The following is a 10455-nucleotide window of genomic DNA, read 5'->3' as shown; positions in this document are numbered from 1 at the left end:
GGCTAATTGTCACAGTTTTGAATTCAGTCGTTCTAACTCAGACGCCTTTTAATATTTTTGAACGAAAATTACTCTAAATACTCAGTTGGTATGTAGATACCAACGACTAAACCTTCAGTAGAATTCTTGTGACAACAGAGGCATGTTGTCACAGTACCTGAGGCAAATTGTCACAGTATCACAAAAATAAAGAAAATAAGAAATCAAAGGGTTGCATTCAGAAAACGAAGTTACAGTTACGAAGAAGTACTATACATACCGTGTTCTGAGTCACAGTATTGTTACATACATAAAACGGATTTCTATCAGCACAGTTTTCATGTGCCCATTGTTTGCAAGTTGTACATCTAAGACCTATAGCTTTCAATTGAAAATCTGTAGGGTTTTCCGCAAATAAAACACATACAGTCTTCCTCGTCTGATGAAATTTCTTTTTTCTTAGACTTTGGGTAGGAGGCAGATTTTTTAAGCGGTTTTGATTATTTTACTAGTGACAACTTGCCCCGTTTTATTTGTGACAACCTTCCCCACTTGACCTGTCGAAACTTAATCTTACTCGTCGAATCGAGAGACGGCAAAATACATTTAAGATCATAAAAGAAATAATTACTTACCGGCCGATGTCAGAATTATTTTGTATGGTATTGGTGATAAGTAAGTCCTCTCGACTGTATGGTGGTGGAGCGTGTTGCTATCGCAAATAAGGGAGAAATAGGAATTGTAACAACTTGCCCCTGTGACAACTAGCCCCGATCTCCCCTACGCAGTCGGTTATTTAAATTTAATTTGATAACTATGCAAAAAATTACGCGTTAAGATGTTCGGAAAATATAAAATAGCATTTAGAGAAAATATCTATGGTATGTACGGACATTAAAATTAAAAAAAAGTAATGATCTCCTAATAGGTAAACTCTGTAGCATAAGCAACCAATATGCCTATATCACATCGGAGAGGAGATACCTTAATTTGTTGGTTCGCATTTCTAAGTTGCACAATATATTCAAATGTTGGTTACGTATGCTGCAGGATTTACTTATCCGGTGATCATTACTTTTGTCAATGATTGTACCCATAGGCAAGTTGGGTTTGCAAATTAAAGGTACCGTACAAATTCACAAAATTTATGGGTTTGAATTTAAGACCAAATTGCCATTAATCCAATGTTTAACATTTTTTTAATACCTATAAGTAGAGTAGGTATTTGACTTTTTGCAATTCTATCGTAAACTTGATTATGCAGTCTATTTACCAGGCTACTTACTCTATTATGGTATTTAAAATATTTGGCGTTGTCGTCACAGAATTAATAGATGAAATAAGTTCTTCCTATTTTGAAAGGTGCTCCTCTGCGAACATTATAAAATCGACGTTTCAATGGGCCACCCTTTATTATTCCTAGGTGAGTAAGTATACTTAGGTAGATATAAAAATTAAACACAACACAACTAATAAGATGCGTGCGCATTCGTCATGAGGGTTTTAGATCTCAGCACTGCAAACTAGACCCTAATATACCTCGCCATGTCCACCAGACTGCGACACAGCTGTAGGTAGATTCATCTACTTATAGGGAATGCAATACCGAAATTGCGGGATCTCGAAATACCGAGATCCTGCTTCCTGCAGCATTTTTTGCACGATTAATCCGGTACGGAAATGGAGCGGGATTCCGCGGGATTGCGAAATTTATCGACCAACCTTACCACGGGCAGCGGGCACGGCGTTGTTTAAAATTTATTAATAAAACGCGTAAGTGTGCGTTTACAATGAACGTAGGTATACGTAAATATTTCATAAACCGTAACTCGTACATATTCGTATCGTTTCCGTAAATTTACTGGGTCCGTTAACTTGGCCCTCCCACTGAGAGATTTGATAGTCGTATTATTTTGAAATGAATGCGCTCGTTATGCGCTCATATGCGCTACCGATAATAACTCTTGCGCCATTATCGTTTTTTAGAAATCCGAAAAAACATTTGGGGGGGGGGGCCAAGTGAACGTAGCGTACGTATTTTATCCCTTGTAACTAGGTCACCTGATACATTTGGTTATGCGCTCAATTGCGCCACTTGAATTAAAGCTAGCGCCATTACGGTTAAGCCGTGACAAATTTTCAGAAAGTGGGGGGGGCCAACTTAACGTTTTTAAAAGTTACTTTTTTTTTACATCTTTTCATACGAAATTGTACTCTCAGGTATGCGCTGAAATGCGCCGTAAAAAGATATCTTTGCGCCATTATTGTTTTTTGGATATCCTTAAATATATTTGACCGTACGTAACTTTGAAACATTTTCAACCTTTGCGACTATGCGCAAGACTTAGTGTGCGTTTACAATGAACGTATACGTAAGAAATGCATAAAACGTAAAAATTTTGCAAAGTTGAACTGTATAGAAACATACGAAGGTGTTTACAATGAACGTAATTTTTACGTAGGTACGTATAGGTATATGTATCTAAGTCTTGCGCATAGTCGCAAAGGTTGAAAATGTTGCAAAGTTACGTACGGTCAAATATCATACTACTTGTAATATGATCTTTGGTTTATTGTAAAAAGCAAAGTAAAACACTAACGGAGAAGTGCATTGGCTTTCCGTTTATGCGTTGCGTTTAAAGCAATAATACCGCGCTAACTTTTATGAGTTATTAACTTTGATAAACAGCTAGTGAGTGACTCCGCAACTGTTCCAAACGTATAGGTACCGTTAATCCAATATACAACATTCGAACTCATCGATTATTTATAAAGACTATAGTAGTAAAAAGTGGCTGTATGGAAATAAATATTGTAGCGAATATTATAGAAATCCAGATAAGCATGGAGGCGCCATAAACGATTAGTCACCGACGATAAGAAACGAAGGCGGATGTGACGCATTCTTTCTGGCAAATACGACGTGTGTTGTTCGAGAATATTCGCTGAACCGGACAAAATTGCTTACGTTCCGATACATTTCAAATTTTGCGGGATCCAGCGAACATCGATATACCGCGGGATTAATACTTATATAACGATCCCGCAAATACCGGAAATAAATTTTGCTGCGGGATAGCATTCCCTAGATGCATCACTTGTTTGATTTGGTTTATATAGATAGTAAATCTATTTTGAATATAGTGTAAAAATAATTTTTCTTGTAAGTATATCTCTATAGAGGCTATGAAATATGTCTTGTGAGCGGTCCAAATTTTAGCCTATGGGCGGCAACAGTTACATCCATCTTTATGAACGGCAAACTACGCCTATATATTATATATTATATAAATATAAATTATATATAAATTATATATAGGTAAAAGAAAGTTTATCGAGTATTTTAATTAGGGATATTAGCTTCTTTTAGAATGAAATAAAATACTTCGTCTAAGGAAGGCATAATCTAACACGTGCCCGTGTAGGAATAAAGAACCGCGCTAAAGGTTTCTTTAAATTTATACTACCCAATCAATCAAAATGTTTTTATACTTGGGGGGGGGGGGGGGGGGGGGGGGGGGAGAAAACATTCTTACATGAATCATGGTTTTATTCATGAAATAATTTAGAATTTATGAAATTGTTGATAAGTAGTATTGCATTTTCATGCAATTACCCTCGCAATTACCTAAATAGAAATAAATTAATTACCTAGGTACATATTTTGATTTTGAGTAGCTACCGTTATCTAGTTGCAAATAGCTGCATTGAAGTGAAAACTTGATGTATCAAATTCCCAAAGAAAACCTTCTCTTTTATTATGCGCAAAGTGCGTCTGTATTAGGGGTGAAAACGTGACGGTCTGTTGTAGGTAGGTAATGGTTTATTTAAGGTATAAAAATCGTACGAAAACAATAATAAAATTATGAAACTGTTTGTATAATTATGAATAATTTGGGGCGTCAATAAGAAATGTTTGAATAAAATAAGTTTAAACCACGACCCTGACTGAGCGCAATAAATCCACACCGCAAGTTTTGGTCTACATACATATGTATAAGCTGCAAGTGCTAAGGCCCTATTGTATTGCAAATTCAATGTTAATTTCCCCGGCACCGACCGACCGTATGATTTGTCCGCCGCTTCAACAGGTGACTAGATTTAATGGATTTTAAAACTGGGCTTTAAATATGTCTTTTTAGCGAATCCAGTTTGTGTTTAATATCGATCGCGCTGAATGTATAATTTATGTGTCAAGTGCGGTGATTATATCTCTGTAGGTAAAAATTGCGGTTTATCTCGTAATGGGGAGGTGGCGTCAGGCGTCAAATTGAATATACTTAAAAACAGAAGCTTGTAATTTGATAGGATGGATTTTTTTTGGTGTGTGTATGTGTTGAACTTCTGATATTCCCGCTTCGGTAGGCTACGTCGTCACCGGAGTGTGCGACTCCAACACTCGGGCACGCTCTGTTGCTTAGCTACCGTGTCCCGCCAAGTGTAAACACTTCCCCGCCGTGGTGGGGAATCTTCCTGCAGGCGGAACTGCTACGAATTCAACCAGTGGTGGTTGTAGTACTTGCGACGTCATGCCCTGTAAAGAACTGAATTGTGTCCAATGGCGCGCGCACGGCGTTGGTGGGGTGTTTTAGTGGGGGTACGCGATCCTGTCAGGGAACGTTTAGTGTTCAGTGGAGTAGTGTATACTGAGACGTCATGTGTACCGAATGATATGCATAACGCATGAAAGCGTGCTAAAGAAGTGTGCAAGTTTTGTGACGGCAAGTAAAAACAGTGTCGACACGACGGCTTGGCGCCCCCACCAGGGCATGGCGGCCACCACGTATCTGCCGGCCAGTAGTGCAGTTACTTCTGATTTAGACGGAAGTAGTGTAGTCGGCATGAATATCGTTGGTGGTTACCATTCTAGTGCATCTCCGAGATCAGCAGCAGACGCGAGCGAAATGAAGTACCTGCCACAACATCACCATCACCACCACCACCAAATGGCGAGTTCGCCGTCGCCGAACGGTCACCCCGTCTCGTTATCCGCCGCTAACCCGTGGGTTAGCTTACAACCGGGAGCGGATCCGTGGGCCGCCTCGATGGCAGGAATGCATCATCCGCACCACCATCACCACCCGCACCAGGACGTCAAACCCTTATCTCAACAGGCGGACATGATGCACAGGCAGCAGCAGCAAAGTATGGGATCTCCGCATGCATGGCATGCACCAGTATCGTCGGCACATTATAATCCCGGAGGCGCGGGCTCGCCGTTACAACAATACCACGCGGCTATGAACGGTATGCTTGCCCACCACCAAGCCGCGCCACAATTACACCACCCCTTACATCGTGATATGCAAAGCCCACACCATCCGCAACATCCGGATAGAGACGTGGGCGGCGGAGACGAAGAAACGCCAACTAGTGACGATTTGGAAGCCTTCGCCAAACAGTTTAAACAACGACGTATAAAATTAGGCTTTACGCAGGCGGATGTAGGATTAGCATTAGGGACTCTTTACGGCAATGTGTTTTCTCAAACAACAATATGTAGGTTCGAAGCGCTTCAACTTAGTTTTAAAAATATGTGCAAACTTAAACCGTTACTACAAAAATGGCTAGAGGAAGCGGACTCGACGACGGGATCTCCAACATCGATAGATAAAATAGCGGCACAAGGCAGAAAGCGAAAAAAACGTACGAGTATAGAAGTTTCGGTTAAGGGCGCGCTCGAGCAGCACTTCCACAAACAGCCGAAACCATCGGCACAAGAAATAACAAATTTAGCAGACAGCTTACAGTTAGAAAAAGAAGTAGTGCGAGTGTGGTTTTGTAATAGGAGGCAAAAGGAGAAAAGGATGACACCGCCGAATACTTTAACAAACGAGATGATGGACGGCATGCCGCCAGGTGGTCACATGCACCCCGGCTACGGCCATCATCCCGACGTTCACGGTTCTTCTCCCATGGGACAACATTCACATTCGCACAGTCCTCCGATGCTATCTCCGCAGGGTATGGGCCACCAGCTTGCGGCGCACTAGCATCCAGCCCGTTGGGCCTCCCTATTACATCACAGCGACAATGGCTAGCGCGTTTCACCGCTCATTCATCTCTCCGTTCGGGTGCATCTTTAAGTGGCTAGGACTTTTTTTCTGCACAAGTTTGAAAGTGATATATACAATGTGACCCAGTGGATTGTACTTTAAAGACACACCGACGAACGGTCCGAAGTTATCGGTTTTAAAAGTAACGAATTAATAATAGATCAAAATTATATTTTTAAAAATACTACCTCACTGTATAATTAAACCGATCATCGGCTAGCCGGAGGCCCAATTGTTGACTTTTTTGCGCAAGTGTCTGTACCTAAACGAACTTCTTCATTTGTATATTAACTGTAAATAACAAAAAGTGATAAATGACGCTGTTTGTAAGAAGCATGTGTAATATAAACTTAGACGAATGTTCATCATAAATACGTTGTAAATACAGAAAAATAATTATGGTGTAGAAATGTCGTGATTTATACTAAAATTAAAGAAAGTTACACCCGGGATGGTTTAATGAATACAGCTACAGAGTAAGTTTGTATTATATAGTATGTCGTACATAATTAATATAAATGAAGTTTAAATTGCTCTTCCGTTGTTAAATTTGGTTAACGTATCGTGCACTTGAACTGATTTTTAATAATTTTGAACGATCCGTGATGTCCCCCACGTTTTTTTTAAAACAAGAAATATGTTTGGTCATAGATTGATGATATGTGTATATATTTATTATTATATTAATTATATATCGTTGTACGGTGTGACAAAAATTAAATCGAAATGTTTTTAAAATAACACGTCTATTATTTAAATCCTTCTTGATTCCCGTGCAAAAAACTAAAGTAACGTACCTCCGTGTCTAAAATGAAGAGGATGAGTTGGTGAGTCTTCATTGTTTATTCTTATACTTAGGTACAGCAAATTTGAGAGAAAAGCTAACGATATTAATGATAAGATAAATAAACCGCATGTTGACATTCCGGCTTCCAAAATGCTTATGCAGCACCTGTTCTGTGCCTCCGTCAAACCGTGTAAATACCGAGACCAATTTTATGTTTAAACATACCTATCAACTTATTTCTTTCGAAATCATTGCTTTCAAGAAGTATAGACACATATTTCAATCGACCTTATATTACGGCCAACCGGTTTTTTGACGTGAATATTTTCGGAGATTTTTTTAACACGTTTTTAGACTAAAAGTCAGTCGCATTTTTTCTGATCGAACGATCCTCTTCAAAATTTTAAGCTCAACGCGATACGTTAGGTTTAACGAAAACTGTCAGGGTAGATTAATATTACAGCGTCCAGTGAATATAAGTAATGCCGCCAAAATTTGTTTAGTAATTTACATGCGGGGGCAAACTGTTATATACCTAGTTGTTTGGCAAATATAAATAAACGCGTAATGTTAAATTTGAGAAACAACTCCCGGCTATAAGTCGTAAGTCAGGGTTGGAAAGAAGTAATAATAAAGGCCAATCATTTTAAAACTGTAGGTTAAAAAAACAAACGAAACATCACACGTTTAACCTTCTAGGAAATGCTTTTGGTGTTTTTTTTTTGTAGTCTCCAGTATTACCGAGGTGTGTTCGCAGCCCGACGCTGTATGGGCCCCGGGCAGCCTTAACTGGCTCTGCTCGATCGAACGCAATCTGTTCACCTACGTCGAATTCTTTTAAAATCTAGAAATATAAGAAACCTACCTGCTCGTTTACAGCCGTAGAGGTAAAAACTGTTAGGGAAATGTTTATGGGGGTTTATGTTTACGTTAAATCACATCGTGTTAATTAAAAAAGAGAGAAAAGTATCAATTATCGTAACCCATAATCAATGCTGCATATATTGAACGAATTAGTCTACCCATATGGTCGTTTATTGAGCTGTAACTAAGTAAAAAAATTTGTTCACGTACCCTTATAATGAATAAAATGCCCTCATAAGATTTAATAACTGTATTAAAGCGACAAATCAAAGCATGTCGCTTCAATAATCATAACAATATGTGATTATGCGAAAAGTTTGTAGTAGCACAAAATTAAAGTTTATTATACCAATATTTAATATTAATGAGGTAATTTTAAGGTGTTGCCAGACCGGATTTGAACCAGTTATAGTAAAGGACTTCCTGATAAACAGGTGCGTAGTCCTCCGTGTGCCTAAAATTGAAATAATTCCTAAAAAAATTGATTAGTTCAAATTGAAAACGTTAGATGGCAATCGACCCACGTGCCTGTTCGAGCGTAACGTTACCCTAACCATAATTGTAAATAGAGCGAAATTTATTATTCATTAAGATAGATCAAGTGTAAAACCAATTTTCATATAAATTCAAAAGCTCTTAACTTACCTAAGCCCTGAAGCGGAGACTGGTGTTCATAGATTTGAAAATTGAGACCTCCAGCAAAGCTTTACGGTTCGAGTTCGATTAGCAAAATAAACATAGCTTTCTGACTGCTTGTGATATTTCTAATCAAAAATTGACTCAGGATAATTTAAACTAAAGAAATTGTCCACCACGCGTTATCTTCAGATTGTGGCATTCACACGTGTGATGTACCTATCACTAACGTTAAACTTAACGTGAATGTCATCTGTAGAAAACGTTATTTTGTCCATAGGTACCCACTAAATAACGTTTTTTAAGGTTGCACGTTTGACGTTTCTGATACCTATAGTATCACAGAGCTGAATATATCCATTACAAAAAAGAAATTAAATCGACAACTCAAACTGAAGGGACATATTTCTAAGATAAAAATAAATTGTTTTGGCCGCTATGATCCTAATTACCAGTTATCCTCTTTCGCTAAAAATGCTTAACTAGCCAATTAACATTTCAATTAGCTTAATTAGATGTGTTTATTATAGGTATATTTGTTAAAGGTTCTAATAAAATTATACAATTTAATTCTCTCCATATAGATTTAAGAAAAAAGCCGTTAAGTTTACAATTAAAAATGGAAATTAGTATTAGAAAAAAATTTGAGTTCTGTGGGTTTTGAAAAATATATAAAATTAATTAATTAAATAAAAAATAAAAATAAAAAACCGGCTCTGGATTTTTCCAAACAAAAAAGTAAAAAAAATTTGGTTTAGATGAAACATACCGTTATAGATACCTACAATCACATTTATGCTGAAGGGCCGAAATTTGATTTATTATGTCTGTTGAACTGAAAAACTGAAGAATTAACCCTGTGGGAAAAGTAGGGAAAATAAACCCAGTGCGTTATCCCCATGATTCCTGTTGTAATTTTCAAATTTCATACCTGGCTTCCGATCTTGGCATAATTCTATGGAATTTATGGAAAACAATAATTATTGTACCTAATATTCAGATGTGTTTCTAAGAAACTTTTTAAAGACAACATACCAAGCAACCGCTCCCATTTTGAAATCATTTACATTTTTGAAGGCTCGTGTATGCTGACAATATAACCAAGATAATAAATCACGCAAGTTTTCCCTGAGACTGACAGTCCCAAAATATATTGAGAATGATTTTTGTAAATTAAAACTAAATGCCATTTTTTGTGTGCGGAACGTTTTTCTTGATCCATGGATGTGCTGTGGATGTAAGTATTGTACCTAGGTACATTGAATTTCTGCTGTCATCATGAAATGTAAAAAAAGTAAGAGTTGCCCAGCAAAAATGCTAATGCATATCATGATTTAAATACAACAGCTTATAAATAAATAATTCATTAGCGTATTGGTAATTAGTATATTTGTCGCAGGTATTTAGTTCTATACGACTAGGATTGATATTTTATTTTAATTTTGAACTAAAAAATGAAATCAAGGCTACCTTATATTTTCGTTTGTTGATATCCTCGATTACCACCTACGAAGCCGACCTTAAATAATTTCCGTTATAGGTACAGTGCATAATATTCACAGGTTGAAATACTTACCTATCCCTAGGTATACAAAAGAAATGTACGGATTGACTTAAATGTGGTTTCCCAAAGAAATTGATTTAGATATCTATCGAAAATTGTATAAGAATTTCAAGATTAAAGTAACCAATAAACCATCATAATGTTGTGAATTTTAATGTATGTTAATGGCAAATTTTAAGTTGACATATCAATAAAACCTCGCTGGAAGGTATAGAAATTAAATTACCAACTTAACTTTGATAATAATAAATTTTTTGTAATTTCATCGAAAATTGAAATTTTTCTTTTTCGAAGAGGTAAAATCTGAATAGGAACTTTGCCTATAAACATGTTAGAAAGCATAAAAAAAGTAATAGCGCGCCGAGATTTCTAATAGAAAACGCGAACTTGAGATTTATCGAATGTATGGCCAATTTTTTTAATTAAATAACTCAAACTTTCAAAAATGCGCGTTCCCCTTTTATTGTCAAAGCATTCACTAAATAAAAATGTTAAATTTAAAGGTATAACGGGCGCGTATCACTGCGGCGACTTCGTTTACATATGCATATAATGTAAATATTAAAACC

General features: G+C 37.1%; 1 protein-coding gene across 1 annotated transcript; it reads left to right on the top strand.

Annotated features, from left to right (window-relative positions):
- The first annotated feature begins 4601 nt into the window (after positions 1 to 4601).
- Positions 4602 to 6342, top strand: LOC116171609 (POU domain protein CF1A). The gene has a single exon (XM_031488553.1). The coding sequence runs from the start codon at positions 4647 to 4649 to the stop codon at positions 5970 to 5972; it is 1326 nt and encodes a 441-aa protein (XP_031344413.1). The 5' UTR covers positions 4602 to 4646; the 3' UTR covers positions 5973 to 6342.
- The last annotated feature ends 4113 nt before the right edge of the window (positions 6343 to 10455 follow it).

This window comes from Photinus pyralis, unplaced genomic scaffold (assembly GCF_008802855.1).
Source record: "Photinus pyralis isolate 1611_PpyrPB1 unplaced genomic scaffold, Ppyr1.3 Ppyr1.4_LG5, whole genome shotgun sequence".
NCBI lineage: Eukaryota > Metazoa > Arthropoda > Insecta > Coleoptera > Lampyridae > Photinus > Photinus pyralis.
Note: the sequence above shows the minus strand (reverse complement) of the source record. Positions and strands in the feature narration are given on the sequence as shown.